This window comes from Nannobrachium achirus, assembly GCF_963921795.1.
Source record: "Nannobrachium achirus genome assembly, chromosome: 13".
NCBI classification, from domain to species: domain Eukaryota; kingdom Metazoa; phylum Chordata; class Actinopteri; order Myctophiformes; family Myctophidae; genus Nannobrachium; species Nannobrachium achirus.
This window is the reverse complement of record NC_137833.1, coordinates 21,189,224-21,210,739: the sequence shown is the minus strand read 5'-3', so window position 1 is coordinate 21,210,739 and position 21,516 is coordinate 21,189,224. Positions and strand designations below refer to the sequence as shown.

The 21,516-nt window shown below is 44.4% G+C and overlaps 1 protein-coding gene across 4 annotated transcripts in view; it reads left to right on the top strand.

The window, feature by feature from the left end:
- The window catches only part of ate1 (arginyltransferase 1), a 106,135-nt gene that overhangs the window by 72,042 nt on the left and 12,577 nt on the right, over positions 1-21,516 (top strand). For all 4 annotated transcript variants that reach the window (XR_013962666.1, XM_080740978.1, XM_080740977.1 and 1 more), the window contains one exon: positions 13,360-13,480. Coding sequence is in view for 3 of the 4 variants with exons in the window: in XM_080740978.1 (XP_080597104.1) it covers positions 13,360-13,480 (121 nt within the window). In the remaining variant the exon portion in view is untranslated. The remainder of the gene's footprint in view (positions 1-13,359; positions 13,481-21,516) is intronic.

Sequence of the window (21,516 nt, the reverse complement as noted above, 5' to 3'; positions counted from 1 at the left end):
TGCATACCATACCATACCTGCACCTGCACATAAACAACACAGTGGTGTAAAGTAACTAAGTACATTTACTTCCTTGAGGTATTTGTACTTTGCTGGAGTATTTCTATTTACCATTTTCATTACCATTTTCATACTTCTACTCCTAGTTACTTTGCAGATTTGGATTATTATTACAAAACATACAGTAACGACTTCAGCCCTATATACATTTCAGCCATTTGAAAATAGACGATCTACAAGCTCACAATGCGTTGCGATGCAACACATTGTGTGCTTTTAGATCTGCTACTTTCGAAAGATTTGTGTTTGAGAACTTCAAATGGGACATTCTGTATAACGAATAATCTAATTTATTAAAATGTTTATTGCATAAAACAAGAAATAACACTGTTATCCAAAGCAATGGACAGCACCATTAACTAATGTGCAACAATATAAATGTAATTTATCTATCTTCCATTCAAATAATTTCAAAAACATACACTAGTTAAAGTAAACAAAATTAATAAATGAACTCTACCCATATTTCCATAGCAATAAAAGTTAATTAATGAATGTAACATCATGTAGTAATGTAATGAATCTTGGCTGCCTAGTGCTCCCTCTCTCACTATCTCTCTGTTAACCTCCAGGTATGCGGTGGCAGGTAGTGACATGCTAGGCTTAAGAGCCACAACATTCAGGACCCTGCGTGTGTGTTTTTCCCCCCTTCTCATCGCAATGTACGTTATGCTTATGTACGTGACCTTGGATTCTACGTGTCACTTGGATGTACATCTGTGCAGATTAAGAGTGACAGTAAATGGGTTTGAGGCATCCGGAGGTTAGTCCCTCACAGAGGGGCCCCACATCCCCGTCTCACCATGGTACGGTACAGTACACGGCCTTTGGCCATTTGAAAAGGGTGCTTTTGATTGAATATTGATATTGATATTTCAATGCTACGATGCTTATATTGTATTTCTCCCTCTCTTGTGGCAATATCCACAATTTTAGATGGCAGTACATCTAGTGTAGTGTAAAATAGGTTGTATGCACCACAGTCATATTGGAAATAAATTGGGCCCCTTCCTCACTTCCTTCACAGGTGTTACCAATGATACTGATTAAGGCTCTGTTCCATTCTGGTCAAACAGAGTCAGAGTGCTGATAGTGTGCATGTTGGCTCACTGGAAACACTCTGCTACACCAGTGTGTCTCAAAATGTCCTTGAGGGGGTACCAAATGGCCCCTTATATGTCTGTAACTCTGAGAGTGTATAAATGGAACCAAATGGATCCGTACGGGTCCATTTGGTTCCATTTGTACACTCTCAAGAGTTATGGTGGTCCTTGAAATCAAAGTGTTTAAGAACCACTATGCTACACTAAATGGAACAAAGCCTTTATCAGAATCATTGGTAACACCTGTGAAGGAAGTAAGGAAGGGGCCCAATTTCTTTCCAATATGGCTGCTGTGCATAGAGCCAATAAGGTGCACCATCTGCTTCAAATAACTTCATTGACATAGTCTACCAAAAGGTGTCCTACCTGACTCCAGGGACTACATTTCTCACATGGAAGAGTATGGACACCACCTATAACCAATGCAGATGAACTATGGGATGACTCCATAGGGCACTGCAAAGGGGAGGTGTGTGTGTGTCCGTGTCCAGCTGATGCTCTTTGACGCTTGTCAATGTTATATACATCAAGGCAATTATGTTTCTGCACTCATTTTCGGTTTTAGGTCAAGAACTCAACATTTGGTCCAAAAAAACGCAGCTTATCAATGAATCGATTAATCGATCGATAGGGTTAGCAACTCTCAATGAATGAATTAATCGATAATTTGCATCCCTAAGATGAACCAGATTCTGTATACTGTTTTAAAATACTCTAAGCATCGATTCAAATAACATTTTATCCCTTCAAATAAATCCCAGGTTGTAGCTTTAACCCCACTACCACTACCTCCTTACATTGATGAGTCTTGTTCCCTGCTGTGCCAGTGCACAGAGTTTTTTTCTGTTAACTGGTGTTTGTGTAGACCTGAGCGAGCCTTTATGCTTCACAGACCCTGCAGGTCCTGGCACAGTATAAAGTGTCTGCATCAACTCTCTCTCTGTCTGTCTGTCTCTCTCTCTCTCTCTCTCTCTCTCTCTCTCTCTCTCTCTCTCTCTCTCTCTCTCTCTCTCTATACTGTATATATTTCTCTCTCTCTCTCTCTCTGTCTCTCTGTCTCTCCCAGTCTTCTCTCAACAACTGCACACGAATCCAGCCACCATGCTGGTTGGGATGAAAGATGGATAGAGACGGGAGAGAGGGAGGGAGAAGCCTTCAACCGAATAGAATGATTTCATTTAGAAAGATAAACCACAGGCACACTTTCGCGCCTTTTGGTGTAAAGTAGCTGTTTGGCAAAGCGAGCAGAGGAGAGAGCTGTTTTGTTTTAACTCGGGGAAGGATCTTATTTCTCTAATTGTCATATATGCATGCTCCGATGCGACTGATTCACGATGCCTCCAGATGGAGGTGGTATGAAACGGCTGTGGTGACAGCAGTTGATACATGTTCAAACAACACACTTCCCATTTCTTTTTGCTCTGTGTTTCTCTGTGTGCATTTTGTGGTGAGACCAGACGAGGCAGTATATATTTAATACATTTCCAGACGTACACTAGGCTGGCCCCGGTAGCTTTGCTACCATAGCCGTCCCACAATCGCCCTTGTAAGAAACCTGTGCCCATCAAAAATTGGATCAAACCAGACCAAACCCCGTTTTCACTCTCTCTGTGAAATTTATAGGCTCAAACCCCCCCTTCCCTTCCAACCCTCTCCCCTCCACCGGTGCTAAATTGGAGCTCTTTCTGACAGAAAGACCGTTGTTTGATTTAGCTCAACGGGAGACCACCAACAGTGCACCTCTCAGCAGAAACATTTGTTTAAAGTTTTTTGATAATTTCACCTTCTCTTTTATGCTTTCACCCCACCCCCGCTTCTCTCTGTCCTGCCACGGTTGTGTTTTTAACAAATCATTAACAGGCTACAGCACGGTCTGGGGGCAGCCACTGCTTGGCACCCCCTAGGAGGAGTGCTGACAGGGCGAGGGGCAAAGTTCACAGGGGTCGGGTCAGGCGATTGAGTCTTACTCTGGCTGGAGGGCTGGACATAGTGCGCAGGGGTGTCGTACCAAATTCTGGGCCCTGGGTACAAGGATCCACTCACATTTTGTTCTTTAACTATTGAATAGCAGATCTACAAACTCGCAGCGCGGCACTCTCTGCTATTTTTGAAAAATCTTGAAAAGTCTTTGAATATGTTTCTATGTCAGTGGTGCTCTAATCTCTCGAGACAGCCTCGGAGTCGCTGCGCTTCTGGAAGAGACAGACCGAGTGGGCGTCGCCCTTTCTTTGCGATGGCTCGCCAGATTAGTGGTGCTCAAACCTTTTCATGTGAAGGACCCCCAAAATTATATGTATTTGGCCACGGACCCCCATCTAAAAATATTTAGTCCCCCCCCTTTAAAGCATAAAATAATTAAGGCCCCTCCACCTTGGGCCCTAGTAACTCAGTCCCACTTTTCCATCCCCTTGTGACGCCCCTGATAGTGCGAAAGGGATGGCTGGCTGGTTGGAGGGGGGAGGGGGGGGGGGGGGGGAAGAGAGAGAGAGTGAGAGAGAGAGAGAGAGAGAGAGAGAGAGAGAGAGGGTCACAGGGGTGAAAGTGAGAGTTTGGAAGGTGGTGTCACGCTGAGCAGATCCAGAGCCCTCTAGCTGCCAGCCTGAGGTGTTTGCCTTGCCATTAACTTCAAAATTATTTATTTTCAAACCTGCAGTGTCTGCGCCACTCTGTCTGTCTGAAAACGGCTGGCCTTGGCCTTTTTTGGCCCAAGACCACGGCTTCCAGAAAGCCCTGAAAAAACACAACTTTCAGAGAGGCGGGACCGACTCTCCTAAAAGCATTTAAAAGACGTTGGTTCGCACACAGCAGACGGTCCGTGGGGCGTCGGTCAGGGGGGCTCGGTCCCCGGTTTCAGACCCTCAAGGTGGAGCTTGGAGACCAGATTAGGAGCTGCGGCCGGGGCTGTAAGCCTGTAAGCCGTGCTCTGTGTGAGGAAGGCGTAGCGGCACTGCCCTGCTCATAATAAAGACCCAGAAGAGATGAAGGAGATAAAAGTGCCTGCTGCGAGGCGAGCTGATGCCCATAAAAGCTCTGCCCTGGGTTCTTTGGGGGCTCCGTCAGAAACGCGATCCTGTAAAAATATTTTCTCCTCATTAACCTGTCATCCTTGGAGCCGTGACGCGTAGCCGACCCCGGTGGAGGGGGGAGGGGTGACTTAGGGGCCCAGGGGGGCAGAGTTACCAGCCGGGATGTTTTATTTATTTGAAGGTCGTCTTGTGGTAATGTGTTGAGTGGGGTGAAAAGGCCTTTGGTGGGCCCCCGAGTATTTAAACAGCGGCGTTTAGTGTAAGTCCCCCCCCCCCCCTCCCCCCGTCCCCAAAACACAGACCTCAGACATGTTCAGGGCACACACAAACACACGCAGGCACACATAGACACATTGTCACAGATCGTGGTGAAAATGTGTGTCTGTATATGTATTTGTGTCAGCGTGTGTGTGTGCGCGCCATTTTTGGGAGACGGAACGAGACCAAGTTTGTTTGGACGTGTCTTTCAGCGACGCTGTCGCCCCTCTGGCCGGTTCGCTTCTCAGTGTGAGCTCTGTTTGTCTAGGTGCATGTGTGTGTTTGTCTGAGCCGCGCTGTTTACATGTGTCTGTCAGCATTTGCTGCCCCCCCAGCCTTGCCCTCTTGTTTAGTAGAGAGAGAGAGAGAGAGAGAGAGAGAGTGTGTGTGTATGTTTAAAAGTCCCAGAACGAGAGAGGGATGGGTGGGGGCGATTTGTGAGCGGTGTGTGTGAATGGGGACGTTCGGGATCGGGACCTGTGTTTATTGGTCTTTGAGCGGGACTCTGGCTATATGTGACCCTGGGTCAGAGTGCTGGACCCTGGGCCGTCCCAGGTTAGGCCTGGCCGGATCTGGGTCACATCGAGCGTCTTTGTGTGCCGCCGTGGGTTCAGACGTGTCCGTGGGTCTGCACCACTCGGAGAATGAACCGCAAAGATGTCCAACACGTGGCCGGGCAAACATGTTTGTCTATTTGGGTCAAAAGTCCTGGTCTTTAGCCAGAGGTACTTGACCACTGTGTAATCCACACATATTCCTTTCACTATTGTGTCCATTGGTAGCTGCTTGCTTTGTACAATGGGTCCCTTTTTGTATTACCCGTTATCGTTTGGAAGATTTATCTTTTTTTGCATGACACAAACACAGTTAACACACATGGACAGCCAGCCTGTTCATAGCAATGGTGACCTCATCCTTATTCTGAGGAACCCCCCCCCCAACCATTGGAGACACTCTGTCTCGCAATGAAGTAGGTGTTTTAGTTGACCAACAGATTACTATATAACTTAGTGCTCTTTCCAAGAGACATTTCAGCTGTACTGATACTGTTATCAAGACCCATGGAGGCTTCAGTTGGAAATGCTGCATAGTGTCTCACATGCATGCGCGTGCAAGTGCACACACACACACACACACACACACACACACACACACACACACACACACACACACACAGTCCACGCACGCACGCGCGCCTAGACTTGGGGGAGGGTGGCTGAAAACTCAACGGGAGATATGAGCAGGAAATCAGCAGCAGATGTGGGTGTAAAGTTAGGGAATGGGTCCAGGGAAGCCCTCTCTCTCTCTCCTAAGTCACAGAGACACCCAATCCAGCTCAGCCCTCCCCCATGCACCGCGTCTGGACCTGGCGATCACTTTGAACCATGACACCAGCACACTGCAGCCATGACGCTACAGGAGCTCTCGTTTCAGCACCAAAAAAAAGTGTTCCCTGGGGTCTAAATCCAGACAGGAAGGGCCCAGAGTTGCCCAGAGTTATCGTCCTCAATAGCGAGGAGCTAAATCGGCTGAGGTTTTGGACGTTGGGAGTTTGATGCCCCCCTAAGCCGCGTCTCGAGTCCTTAAATTATTCCTATTTCCTTCACTTGTTTCCTATTTCCTTGTATGTTAGTCCCGCCCCCTGGGAGTTGGCCTATCACCTGTGATGTTGTCATCAGAAATGGCCAATGGGACGTCTCCTCTTCTCTATTTCCTCAATGGGAGGGACTAACATACAAGCAAGGAAATAGGAAATAGCATTGATTTAAGGACTTAGACGCAGCTCTAGTAGTCTCGCAATGCAGAAGGGAGACTGGGGGACCTTGTGTCAAGTGCCTCTCCGCTGAAAGCACAGTGGTAGCGGGCGATGTGAGAATAAAAAGAATAAACACTTCTTTGGTATTTTCCCCCTTTTTTCCTGCATAGTACTACGTTTTATTTGTCTGTCATTCTATGTTAAATGCGCATCCCAGCAGAAAGCACAGTGGAAGTGGGTGACATGTAAATACAAAAAATAAACACTTCTTTGGTATTTTATGAGAATTTTTCTACACTCAATGTTCCCTGCCATGACGGGAGCATAGCCAAAAGCTCCCAAGGCGCGAGGGGGTGTCAACCTTGTCCAAAACCTCAGCCAATTTAGCTCCTCGCTCCTCAATAGGCTACATGCATAGCAGCCATTTTGGAGAGAAGTTAGGTCTCTTCTCACTTCCTTCAAAGGTGTTACACGCCACAACTACATTGTCTTAAGCTCCGTAGCACCTCCTCGGAGAGACGGGAAAAGGAGGGAAAAAAAGAAGGCAGTAGCGGTGTAGTCTTTCACGAGGATTCCTCAGCCGCAGTGAAGCGGCACAATTTATGTGTCTGATTAATTGCTTTTCAAATAAATCACAGGTATGTGGCCAGGGGCGTCGTTCCTAGCCTGAGGGCGTGTGTCTCACACACGCAAACACACACACACACACACACACACACACACACACACACACACACACACACACACACACAGAGTGAGTTGGAATTAGGGGAAAGGGTGAGTGACTGCAGAAGAAATAAGGTGACAGTTATGTGTTTGTGACTCTGACTCCAATAAAGTAGTGTTTGACAACAGGGCCTCAGCCACCTACTACATACTGTAATGTAGATTTGTACATGATGAAAACGGAGTGCACTTCTCTGTTAACCGGGGGCACCGAGCGATGGCAGATTTGCAGCACGTTGTGTAACTGCGTGTTTAAACAGCGTTTTGTGAGGTATGTGTTTATTTGCATCTCGTGCATGGCCGGGGGATGGTGTTGTGTAATTGTTTACAATGAGCCTGGAGTTGTTAGCCAAATGAGATTGTATCATGTTCCCCCAGCTCTCTAGGCTAGTTAAGGTTCACTTCATTAGAAAACCTGCACTATGGAAGATTGGCATTGTAATAAAAAAAAGGCTGACCCTTAGATGCTATCATGACCCTGGGTCAAAATGTTAAGTTACGTTTTTAAGGCAACAGAGTCTTATGCACACCTAATCAAAGCTTAGCGATGGGTGCATAGGCGGGGCTCAACATCATTTCAAACATGCACAAGAAGTACATACTATCTTCACCATCTTCAACTTGCCAAAAAAACTATTTTTATTTAATGCAACGTTTTCGTATATTGTATAGTTTGACATACACTGTGATTCACTGTTTAGTAGAACTTAATTGTATGTGTGTTAACTGTGTAGATACTGACAGTGATGACAAGATCAAATTAGTCTAATGATTACCACCTGTTGGGTGGCTCATCCCTATCAGTGATTGGGTGTGGTAGAACTCTGAATGTATTTAGCTGTGCTGTTTTTTTTTTTTGGCAAGTTGAAGATGGTGTGCGGGTCCTATGTACTTCTTAGGCATGTTTGAAATGAAGTTAGGTTTTTGAGCGGTGGTTACACCGTCTCCTATACGTGGCCGTGTGTGTATGTGTGTGTGCGTGTGTGTCTGTATGTAGCCTGCAGGCCTGCAGTACCTTTTATGACCACACATGTTAAGGGAGGGGCGCTGTTGTTCAGGCCAGGCCAGACCAGGCACACACACACAGGGGGGAAGGGGGGGGGGTAAACCACCGCTCAGTTCACACGGGTGTGATTTTATTAAGAAATGAATGATGTTCTGTCAGGTACAGAACCCATCCTACTGTAAACTCTGTCCGTCTGTGCGTCTTCGTGTATCTTGTGAACCATCCGTCCGAGATGCCCCGTGTTGAGACGGTCTCATAGGCGATTGTCCAGACGACGAGTACTCTGACAACGGGTACATAACTTGTATTGTTCTATCTCGACATGCATCGTTCTCGTGTATGTCTAGTATTGTAAACGTCTGTCTGTGTTTCCTCCCATCTCATCCTTGTCTCAGTCTGGGAGTTTACCAACGTGGCTTACACAACACAATCTTGATCAGTAAAAGCAACAGCTGTAACAAGATGAGGAAAGTAAACACCACATAGAGGCCCCATAGAAGTCCCTCAGATTCCCGGCCCACGTTCAAATCCGACCCTCATCTTATTTGGCATGTTTCTTCTCTATCTGTGTGTCCTTCGTTTTCCTGCCTCTCTATAAACCAGTGTCTGAAATAAGACATAAATTAACAAATAAAAGTCATCTTGGCTCATGGGTCTTTCTTGTCTCATCCTAACCTCTTCATGCCCCCTCTCCTAGTGGTGGGCCTCTCCATGCTGGCACTCCCTCTGTTCCTATCACTTCCATCAGCTCGCCCCAGGCCGTGTCTCGGCGACGTTAAATACCGTCCCTGCACTCATCTGCATCTAATTCTCACCCTCTTTCTCTCTCTGTCTCTCTACATCTCTCTCTCTCCTACCCGATGATTCCATCTGTATTTACCCCTTCCCTTCCCGGCTCGTTCTTCACACTTCTGGTAGCAGCCAAGTCGTGGCCGCCGAGTTCGGTCAATGTTTCCCCTCCTTTGTTACCTCGCTCATTCTTTCTCCATTCTGTCGTTCTGTTTTTTTCTCTCCAAGGGCATCACCCTCTTGGCACTTGTGTCCTCCTCGAGCAAGCGTGGCAAAGAAGGATGGATGTTGAGGGATTTGGTTTGTGTGGGATGATCGTAACATTATTCGAAGCGAGTTAGAGGAGGGCCAATGAGGAGTTGGGAAATTGTATTTATTCTTTTAAACCCTGTGTAGAGAGGTCACTGCTGTTGCTGACTATCTCTTGTGAGTGGTGGGAAGATGGGTAGCCCTGAAACACATTGTACAACAGTGGCATTTTCTAGACCGAGACACACTCTCACTCTCATCCCCTTATCACCTAGCTTTCTGTCTCACACTGTACTCAACACTGTATAACTTCCGCAGTCTCATTACGCGCCCCCCTCCTCTTGCAGATGCCTGATGAGATGGCTCTGTTTTATATAAGCGCAGACCGCTGAAATCTCAGCTAGTAAGGTGAGCGCTGTTGCTCTCTTAAAGGTCCCCCCATTTCCAGGAAACTATTATTGGCTTCTCCCTCTCTTTTGACTTTCAGCGGCTTCTAGATAAACGAAGAGACGGATAATGACAGTGAGAGCCCGAAGCAAAAACAGGAAAACACGTCTTGAAGACGCGAGCCAAGGAGACTGCAGAAGTCGTTGAGAATTGCAGGGGGGGCCAGGGGCGTCAAGCCAACCCTGCTGGGGGGGAGGACAAGAGAGCGAGCTTTGTCCAATAGGAAGGAGGAACAGAGAGAGTATAGTGGCCAGCAGGGGTGTCACAAGGGGGGGGGAGTGGGACCAAGTTACTAGGGCCCAAGGTGGAGGGGCCTTAATTATTTTATACGTAAGCTATCGAAAAATAGCAGATATACAAGCTCACAGGTGCCGCGCTGCGAGCTTGTAGATCTGCTATTTTTGAAAAGTCGTGAAAATGTATGCAAATCTTTGAATAAATGTATTTTTTTAATTTGTAACTCAAATCTTGATTCTGGGGGGTCCCTGGAACGAAATATTTTGAGATGGGGGGGTCTGTGGACAAATACATATCATTTTGGGGATCCTTCACATGAAAAAGTTTGAGCACCACTGACATAGAAACATAGGTTTTTACAAAAATCTTAGAAGGATTTGAAATATTCAAATATATTCACAAATATTAACGATTTTTCAAAAATAGCAGATCTACAAGCTCATAGCGTGGCACCGAGTGCTGCGCTCTGAGCTTGTATATCTGCTATTTTTCAAGAGAAAAAAGCACAAAATAATGCGTTCCCAGTCTAACTGGGTTAAACCCCCTCCCCCTATGAAGAACATTCATGGGGGGCCCGCAGTGAATCCTTGTACCCAGGGCCCAGAATTTGGTGCGACACCCCTGGTGGCCAGCCACAGTCCTCCTCTTCTCCCTTTTTCATTCTCTTCTTTCCTCTTCCTCCTCTCCAGACCACTAATGGCCATGTCCTCTCTTACAGTACTTGGCGTGGATTCCTCCCCTCTTTCTGCGTCCCTCCTTTTTTTTTTTGCTGTGGGAGTGGTGGGGAGTCCATGTCTGCGTGTCTCATTGTGGTTGTGTAGGCTGTTCTGTGTGTCGGCCTCCAAACCCTTCTATTAGAGTGCATTGGAGAGCGTGCACCGTTACTGGCCGTTCTCTGTGGACCTGCACACAGTACGCTTTGAAAAGAATCAAGGCTCCTCTTTCGTGCACACTCACACATTGCTTGTGAGGACAGCAACGGGTTGGGATGGGTAGTTTTCCATACAAATGTAATGTTGCAGTTCTTGTCGATTCTAAAGAAAGGGGGGTGGGGGGGGAATGTGTTAACCAGGAAAACTTTTTTTTTTTCTTTTTTTTTCTTGTGGGGTCTGGCATTTTGGACCTCACTTGAGGTGAAAGATCTCACTAGAATGCGGTTTCTCCATGTTGGCCATTTTGGGACCTGAAGGGTTTAGTCTCTCTCACACAGGCAGGCACGCACGCACACACACATGCACGCACGCACACACACACACACACACACACACACACACACACACACACACACACACACACACACACACACACACACACACACACACACACACACACAGTTGGTTCTCATCATGCTATACGAGCTCAAGCCTGCCCTTACATGTTGTCATCTCTCTCTATCTACACCTCCTCCATCCCTCCGTTTCTCCATCCTCCCTGTGTCCCCTCACTCATCCGTGCCCAGGGCCCATTCAAGGCTCTTGGTAGGGGCACTTGTGTGTGTGTGTGTTGAGCATAGGAAGGTGTGTTTTACTGCGGTGATGAAGGACTCCATAGAGCTGAGGTGGAGTGTGAGAGTGTAGAGTGAGAGTGTGTTGAAATCAGAAGAATGTTTTGGTTTGTTGCATTGAGCGTGCGTGCGTGTGCATACGTGTGCATACGTGTGCATACGCGTGCGTGTGCATCCATAGTGTTCACTCTTATCTCTCCATCCACTTAGAGCCTGCCTTCACCGCGATATCCTCAGTATTAATTTTAAGGTGTGCTTTAGTGTAAACAATGTACAGGATGTGCGCGGGATGTATTTTATGTTTTATTAAAGAGCTGGAGAGATGGGGGATACCCTGTTACTGAAGAAACACGGTGATTACTGTGTGATTAATGTGTATAGAAAAGATGGGTCAAATCCTGTTTCCACTCTCACTCGGCTGTGTTCACTTTTTCCACGACGACAGTGTTGATTTCGTCGACTAAAACTATGACGAAAAAATGTTTGTTGAGTCGTCGACTGACGAAAACTAAATAAAAACAAAATAAAAACTAAGCTGTGATGACTAAAACTAAGACTAAATATATTGACAATTTTGTCTACAAAATAAAAACTAGACTAAAACATTAGGGAGGGACTAGTGGAGAAGAGAGTCATTTTATGTTTGGTTGCTCTCAGGTGTTGCGTGCTGAAAATAGCCGATCTACAAGCTCACAACGCGTTTGTAGATCTGCTATTTTCAGCACACCACCAAGTGTAAAATCATTCATTACGATGCCATCAAGGCCTGCCAAAATACATTTCAGTTGACTAAATCAACTGTAGATTTAGTCGCCTATAATCTTATGATATTTAGTCAACTAAAATTAGACTAAAACTGTCAAAAACAACACTGTTCCACGAGTGATGTGGCTGGACGAGAGTTCAACATGCGTGTGAGGCCATTCTTCGGTCCTTATCCTCTGGGCCCCTCCCTGCTTCTGTCAATTTGACCGTCACCTCCCCTCCTGTTTTTCTTTTTTTCGTTTTCAAACGGGTCATACTGCGGGACTGGTACATTTTGCTTGTGAAAACAGGCTGCATACTTTCCATACAGGCCCACTGACAGACACATGGGGCCTGGGTTAGGGTGCTGCTATAGCTTTCATTTTTCAGCGTGTGTGATTGTTTTACGGTCGTTTCTCTTTGTTTGTACTGTACATACATATTACATACAGTAATATACAGCTCACATTAATTCTCTGGGGGAAAGGTCCTATCCCTATGTTAGTAGACATAGTAACATACACACCCACACATTCTTCACCGCTCGGTCGACACTCCGTGACCTCCGTTGTGTATACGAGTGTGTGTCTTCTGTGTGTGTGTGTGAGTGAGTGAAATTGTACAGGATGTTTTGGCCCATATTGTATTGTCACAATACTCTTTGTGTGTGTGTGTGTGTGTGTGTGTGTGTGTGTGTGTGTGTGTGTGTGTGTGTGTGTGTGTGTGTGTGTGTGTGTGTGTGTGTGTGGAGATGTTGCAGCAGGCCCGCTGTTGGAGGCGCCTGCTTGTTTAGTTATCTAGTCAGTTTGTGTTTGTTTGGAGCCATGTGATACAACCCAGGTCGCACGCTGTTTTCCTTCACTCTGTACATTCTTGGTACTCATCTTTTTTTTTTCCTTTTCTACTTTTTGTTTGCAGCCTATGCTGGACCCACATACCTTCAATTCAGCATGTTGGGTTAACCACCTAAGCTCTATGCACTTTAGCATAATGACAAATAGGCAAAAATAGCCGATCTAAAGTCCAAACCACACCGATAATTCGCCTTGCAACATGCAACTACTTGCAACCACTATCCCCAATGGCTGTTGCAAGGAGTTGCTTCACACACAATGATGATATGCCCACAACCCGCGGTCATAATGAAGACATACAGTATCTATCAATAGCTGCACAAAACCTTTCAATACATTTAAAACGCAATCTGGGAAAAGGACATTTTCTAAATCTGATAACATTGTCTACCAGCATTTTGGGATAGCATCATGTCCTGTCGTATCCTTCTCCTAGCAGCCTAGCACCATTCATACGTTGGCAAGGAACGCCCTCTAGCGTAATCACTGAAATCACTAACTTGGCGTAGATCGCCGTCCATGGCGGTGAAGGATTGGATTTGACATAACATAGATCTACGTACAAACGTAATTGTCTTTGTGTTCCCTCTCTCTCTCCAGGGGCAGTACCTCCCTTCAGACCTGCTGTGTCCAGAGACCTATGTCTGGGTGAATATATCCAGCTGCATACCTCATCTGGAGAAATCTCGCTACTCTCGCTTCAACCAGGACCCCGACTCAGGTACCACCATATTCCAAACCTATTGAACTCCATGAACCGGCTTGCATGCTGCCAGTCTAGACGAGAGCAGAGATTTGGCAACTGTATTTAAAGGACAATTTAGAGCAAGCTTAGGGACGGGTGCCAACATTGGCACAGGGGAGAGTAATCACTGGCACACTGGCAGAAGTGTGAGAGAATCTGCTGTAAATATTGTATTTTTATATGGTGTCATAATAAACGTAATGTTGACATGGCAGACTGACTATCTCGAACTATGAAAACATGGCACTTCATTTCAAAAAGGATATTTAGGATATAACCTATAACCTATAGGTTGTGTAGTTATCTTGTCATTATATAAGGTAACTACATAGATATATAAAAAATAGTTGCTCCTGTGATTAGAAATATAACTAGAAGAGAAAATTTCTAAGAAATTTTAAGTGTGCCTGCAGCTCGCTAAGTCTGTGCAACCTTGTGTAGCGGTTGGTGTTAGCATTAGCGTTATTTCATTTGACGCAACCCGCGTGTCTGTATGACAAACGGTTCACGAGATCAAGGGTCACTTCCTGTTTGGTGAGGGGCACTTCCTGTTTGGCGAAATAGGCCCCAATTAAGGTCATGGACGATTAATGAATTAAAGCTGCAAGCAGCGATGACCAGGCCCTCGCAGCTCTACCCACGTCACAAGGCCAGCAGCCAATCAGAAACCAAACAGGAAGTCAGCCATTTCGACTAATTAGTGGCGTTTTGGAGCATTTTTGGCCGTTATCACGGGTCGCACTTTAACGACAGTTTTTTGAGAAAAAATTGTTTTGTGAGAAAAAAAATTTGAGAAAAAAACTTTTTTGAGAAAAAGAAATTTTGAAAAAAAAATTGTGAGAAAAAAATTTTTTGAGAAAAAAATAATTTTGAGAAAACAATTTTGAGAAAAAAAATTTTTGAGAAAAAAATTGAGAAAAAAAAAATTTGAGAAAAAAAAAATTGAGAAAAAAAATTTTTGAGAAAAAAAAATTTGAGAAAAAAAAATTTGAGAAAAAAAATTTGAGAAAAAAAAATTTTTGAGAAAAAAAATTTTTGAGAAAAAAAAATTTTTGAGAAAAAAAAATTGAGAAAAAAAAAATTTGAGAAAAAAAAATTTGAGAAAAAAAATTTGAGAAAAAAAAAATTTTGAGAAAAAAAATTTGAGAAAAAAAAAATTGAGAAAAAAAAAATTTGAGAAAAAAAAAATTGAGAAAAAAAATTTGAGAAAAAAAGAAAAGGTATGACACCAGCCGCAAGTCTGTACGACAAACGGTTCATGAGTTATAGAGGCACTTCCTGTTTGGTGAAGGGCACTTCCTGTTAAAGAGGGGGCGAGGCTTAATCAATTACAGCTCATCCCTATTGGTCGGAAAAAGACCAAAGTTGTGTGAGCATTTTACATTTTAAATGACGTTGCTAGGCAAAAGTATGGCAGAGTTATGTGGCGCCAAAGTTTCTGGGTTTTTTTCGGAGTCCCCCATTCAAAGTCAATGGAGTTTTTGGGCGTTGTTTTTTGCGAATTACATCGCAATCGTAAAGCGGATCGGAAAGAAAAGTAATAGCACACCATTCCCGGCCGAGCCGCACATTTTGATGTATATATTGCGGGGGTGGCGTAAATCGTGCGGCAGTTATTACGTGCCGAAGTTTCCCCCATTCTAAGTCAATGGGGTTTTTTGGCGTCGTTTTTTGCGAATTACGTCGCAATGGTAACGCGGATCGGAAAGAAAAGTAATAGCAACCTATTCCCGGCCGAGCCGCACGTTTTGATGTATATATTGCGTGGGTGGCGTAAATTGTGCGGCAGTTATTACGTGCAGAAATTTGTGGCGAAACTATGGACTTAATTAATTAAGTATGGCGGATTACAATAAGTGTTTTGCCATTGCGTTGCATGGCAGGCACACTTAATAATTAAAAAATAGGCTCCTTGTTGACTTGCATTGCAACAGCTCCCAAGTCACTCTTTTAGGCCGGATCTTCAAATAATACATTAATTTTGGATATTTCGCCCACATTTGGAGTTACATCAAGGCAAGTTAACTAACTACACAACCCAAACCTATAAAAAAGTGTCCTCGCCCTATAACATGAAGGGTTTAATCAACACTTTAATGGTTTAGGTGTCTATAGTTTACAAACAAAAAAGTGTATTATTTGCACGTGACATTGACCAAAGTCAACCAATGAAATCGTCAGATGCTCATCAGACACTATAAGGGCAGACTTTTCCATCGTACATACACCAGGTGACCAGTACGTTTCACCACTCAGACCAGATTTTATGAGTATGTTTTATAATATCTGGAGAAAATTACCCACCACTGGTCTAAAATTCTTGGCTACTCCAACAACGCCTGCAGGCTCTGTTGGATAAACCCATGAAACTCTCCCCCCCTCCTCCTTCATTACGACCTGATCTGGGTCGTGCTGCTGTGGCGGTGTGTGTGTTGAAATTTCTGGACTCAATCCCGATAGCGTGCGGTCACTGACCCAAGGTCAGCTGAGTGCGGGCTGCCCTGATCGCACTCTCTCTCCCGGTAAAAAAAAAAAAAGGTCTTGCGTGTTATTCTTTTTTTTGTGAGGGGGGGGGGGGTATTGTGGTCAGAGCGGAGCTGACACTGTCATTAAACCGAAAAAAGGGTCATTATAATAATGATGACGGGTGGTAATAGACTGTGCAGAGCAGTTAGACTGGCAGACGCCGTTGTCTGGACCAGGGAGAAGGAGGGAGAGAGCACAGAGAGCCAGGGGTGGGAGGGGGGAATAGTTAGAATTGGTTTATTGCAGAGAAAGTGTTGTGCTTCCTGTTTAACTCGCCACACACACACACACACACACACACACACATGCACACAGCGCCAGTCGTGTGCTTTTGACTCTGCAGTTCTCTGCAATCTGCAGCGGAAACTGATGTCCTGAACAGCAACACCTTGTACCTGAAATGAACTTGGAAGTTACCTCTCGCGTGTCGGATACAGTAGCTTTGGGTGCTACACTGTGACATCTTGAGAGTTTATTTAACTCTGGAGAGTCCATTTGGTTACACAATTTGGACCCGTGAGAGTCATTTGTACGCATTTCACGCTCACGAGCTACAGAAAGATAAATGAACACTCCGGAGATCCGTACAGTGCACGTGTACGTTCTTCCGTTCGTGCGCGCGCACGTTAATGTGCCCGTTTGTATACAAGCCTGAGGGTATCATCCGGGCCGTAACCTGAGTTGTCTGGTGTTTACACTTCCCCATTAATCCGCATCATCAACCAGGGACAATGAACAGGAAAGTGTGTTGAGTTTTTCTTTTTCTTTTTAAGAACTATCCAGGTATGACAGTGAGGAGAAAGAAATGTGAAGCTAAAGAACCTGAGAGTAGGGATGGGACGATACGCGATATTATCGTTTATCACGATAAAAAACACTCACGATAATCATAACGTGAAGATTTTATTTATGATGTGATATCGTCCTCCGTCATGCACTGGGATCAAGTCACCTTTTATTTGCAGAGCTGCATATCTGGTACCACTTAAACCCTCTATAATTGGTAAACGGTACTTATAATATACCTACTCAATACAGTCTTTTTTTCACTCTCTTGTAAATCTGCTATTTTTTGGCAAATGTTCCGCCCCAGGATAATGGATTTTCATTATCGTGATAATATTGTAAATCGCGATTTCTTTTGTCACAATAATCGTGATGTGACATTTTCATATCGTCCCATCCCTACCTGAGAGTCAGTGGTGTAAAGTAACAAAATACAGCTGTGTGTTACACCTCGTTACAGTACTAGTTTTTGGGAGGATCTATAGTTCTATACTTGACATTTTTAATACATCAGTAATTTAACCTTTTGCCCCCCGTCATGATATTAGATCATCCAGACTGTATTTTGTGCGAGAACAGCTGGTGGTCTCGTCGAGACAGGTTGAGGACAAGACCACACAGCAGAGCCATTTGAATATTGGTCATTCTCTGGAAACACAAACATGACACCATTGGCTCGTCCAATGTTGGCGATAGAAGTGGTGGTGGTGATAATGACGACACTATGCCGGCACCTGCTTTAGAGGAAGATGAACATAAACACCCATTACTAGGGGTGTAAGGATATAGTAGCTGAATAAAAAAATCTATTTTAATTTGCAATGATCTACTATATCGTTTGCAAAAGCAAAATATTGTACCGCTTTGGCTTTGTATCGTATCATATCGTTTTAAAATGTGGTAATCGGTATCGAATCGTTTTGAATTGCAAATAATTGATTGTATGGAAACTAAGTATTTGTGCCTTGTATTTGGCAGTTTTAACACCTTCTAAGCCACGGGGAGCCCCTTAATGTTAAAACCGTACTATATCGCACATCCCCCCAGGGACTCTCAGCCACGTCGTACATTCCCGGACTTTGTCTTTAAAACCGGAATAAAAGCTTTTGATCCGAAAATCGGCGATCGTCTAACCTTCCCTAGTCACCACTCGTGCACTGATAGCTCATGCAGATCGTGCATGAAGCAGAGGTGACGTCAGCGCCTCTCCTTCTCCAAGGCTACTCCCAGCCATCCGTTTGCTGTCTGCACACTCGAGCTCCTACAGCAGCCATGCTTGGGGCTATGCTAGCGAAACTTTTCAGTTCTGTTCTTCAGTCACACATGGACTATTTGCGGGGACATTTACGTGAAAGGATCGCGCACGCGAAACGCACGGGGACATCGACGATCGGCCAAAACCCCCATTCTATCCCAACGGAAATCGAGAAAATCATGGTGAGTTACTGGCCTGGGGGAAAAAAAATTGGTAAAAAAAGTATTTTCCCAAAAGGATCAAATCACAGTTAATAACGTTTTTAAGATAAATCAATTAATGCTTGTTTTGTTTTTGTACTGTGAAAGGCACCTTGTACTTTTAACTTTTTATAATTGTATATTTACTTTTGATTGATGCTTGAGTACAATTAATGTGAGCTACTGTAAGTCTTTTACCCAAGTGATTTTCTTATGGGTGACTTTAGATTTTTCTAGAGTCACTTTAGAGTAATATATCTATACTTTTATTAAACTAACTACAGTATACTGTATCTTTCAAGTACTGTACTTTATACACCAGGATGTTAAAGGAGGCAGAGAGGAGTCTGGTAAGAGTGCAGGTGAGAGAGATGGAGAACCTGTTGTGACATAAGAAGAATGTATTATAGCAACAGGGAAGCAGAGGGAGGGAGGATGGCACAGAGAGAGTGGCAGAGGGAGAACGGTATTATCCTGTGGTGTCATAGTTGGACCTTGCTCCATGCAGGCAGGTAGAAATTAACTCATATACACATACCGGTACACCTGTGACGTCAAAACGTTGTGCCTTTGGCTGTTTGGCACCTGTCTCCTCTCCTTCTATCTCTCGCCACTTGATCATACGATGGGACAGGCACTGAAGAAGATTCAATTACTCAGAAACTAGTATACTTCATTTAAAGTACGAATGATGGCTTCTCAGAATCCAGTGAGGAGTGAGGCAAGCTGAAAGCATGGCAGTGTTTGGGGGGGGTGTGGGTGCTCTTGAGTGACCTAATCAACATGCCACCGATGGTCACTACCACTGCTATTCAAATTTTCTCTCGTTCACTTTGCAGACAGCGTTTTATTGACTCAAGTGGCAGTCAATGCAGCGTGCCCAGGTAAAACTGGAAGTAAATGGATATTTTAAGAGACGATTAGAACATGGACATTACAGCATGGTCATTAACAGCTTAGCTGGCGGTAGGTCTGACCTCCTCCCTTCAGTCACAGGTTTGAGACCCAACAAGGCACAAATTACTGAAGACAGCGTAATGGCCCACACACTTGGGGATTTTTTTGTCTGTGGTCACGGTGTGTGTCTCTCTGGACATATGCGCCTGTGTGTCTGCGTGTTTCTCCTGCCCTTGTGGTGCCTCCGCTCCTGCATGGCCTGTTGATCTTGGACAGGCCGGGACATTATTTCAGGCCTGGGTTTCTGCGTGTCGGAATGCGGTGCCAGTACATTTCAGCACCAGCTTGCATGATCGTTGGCTCCCAAGGCCAGGCAACCTGCCGCTGTGTGGGCCAGGGAACGGATAGCTAAAGATGGCCCCTGCCAGAGTGGTGGTGGTGGCTAAGGGTTGTTGTCTTCCAAAAATACACACGGCGGTCAGTCAGTCACCGGGTCATCAGCAGCAGCAGCAGCCTGGCACCCTGCTGAGGTTTGCGGTCTCTGCCCCAACCTTCAGCCTGTGGCCTGTCCGTCCCATGGCCGAAATCACTGGTTCCCAATCAGTGGGTGGGACCCATTGTGGGTCCCTTTATTTTTTTGTTTCCTACATTTTGTTTTTAATTATTATTATTTCAAAACCTTTTCAAAAAGCACTACCAAAAAAGCTAACATTGTAATTAATTAGAAACAAAATTCAATGATTTTTGCAATAATTTCATGTAGAAATCAAAGAAAAATCTAAGAAATTCCATGTATTTGAAAAAGAAAATATTTAAAAAGTAGTGAAAATATCCGATCTACAAGCTCTCGATGCAGCGCGATGCGTTGTGATCTTGTAGATCTGCTATTTTCACTAGTTTGGGTCCCAGGCAAACGTCTAATTTCACGAGCTGAAATGTTTGGGAACCACTGACCTAAACCAAGCCATGTTCCTCCCTCTTTTGGTGAATTAGCTCAGTGGATAGAAGCCTTGTGGTCCCTATCGCTATGGGGAGTAGAGCCTGACCCATGGTGCACCGAAAAAGAAACCAAAAAGGTGCAACATCTTCTAATCAATTTGATGGAACTTATTTTTGATATTTGAGAACATTTTCTAGAAGTTAAATATAAAAAGAATAATAAAAAAAAAACAGATTTTGATAGATAAAAGCGTTAAAGGTAGGGTAAAGCCCTTTGCACACAGGCGCGTTTAACCGCACGGACAATATAATTTTTTGAAAAGAAAACAATGATTCTCTATGACCTCATGCACACCGGATCCGAATTAGCCGTGCGACGAGTGGCTGCCGCCGTGCGTTTTTTTCTCGATCGAACCCAGTTCGATTTGTGCGTCTTGTCGCATGCGGTAAAAAAAACTCATCACTCCTTTTATGACTCCTTTTTGGATCCGCAGTGCCGATTACGCACAGCCTTGCACACCAAATCCAATGCGTTTTATTCATGCCGCAAACGAAAAAAAACGCAACTGTCCTGTGTGCAAAGGGCTTAAGTGTTATTTCTTGGTTAAACAGTTTTTTGTTACATAGAGTCAGACTACTGTGTTAAACTATCGTACCAAGGGTTTAGAATTACCATATTTTAAATAAAATGATTGTACACCTACACAACCAAAAACAAAGTTAAATCACACAGGAGCAAACAATAGCATTTTATTGTAAGCAACGACATTGTTTGATACGCCTACCTGAGAAAAAAACGTATGCGCTGCATGTAAGCGGGCACCTTCTATCCTGGACCCTACACGCTTGGACTCCTGCTATGTTTAATTGATTGATGGATTGAAGATTTTATTAGAGGTTTGCATAGGAAAAGGTACAGTTTCATGACAGTACAGTTCACTGGTTCAAGGTCAACTAGAAGGATACAACCCTGAAGACAACCCTGAAGAAGGCAGTCTGTCCGAAACGTTGATCCTTTCTGTGTAATAAAAGATCTGCATCGGCAGCTACGAGTGTGTGGCTATACTCTTCATTGATTAGTGTTTGTTCCGTTGGCTCCTCATAAGGACTGGTGTGCTGTGCACTTTCTGATATTAGATAACTAAAAGGATAAACACCTCAATAAAGCTTTTGGGCTTGTTTCATTGGGGTCCTTTTTTAACACACATTGAACAGTCACTGCTGTTTCACCAACCATGTTGTCTATACTTTACATCTCACTTTATTTGTGAAATATTGGAGAAAAGCAATTTAAAAGATCAACTTACTTATCTTTCCACATCAGTCAGTATAAGAAAGACGATACTAAACCCCTCCATTCTGGACACACTTTCACTCAACCACTCAAGCACGGTATACTTTGCTGTACG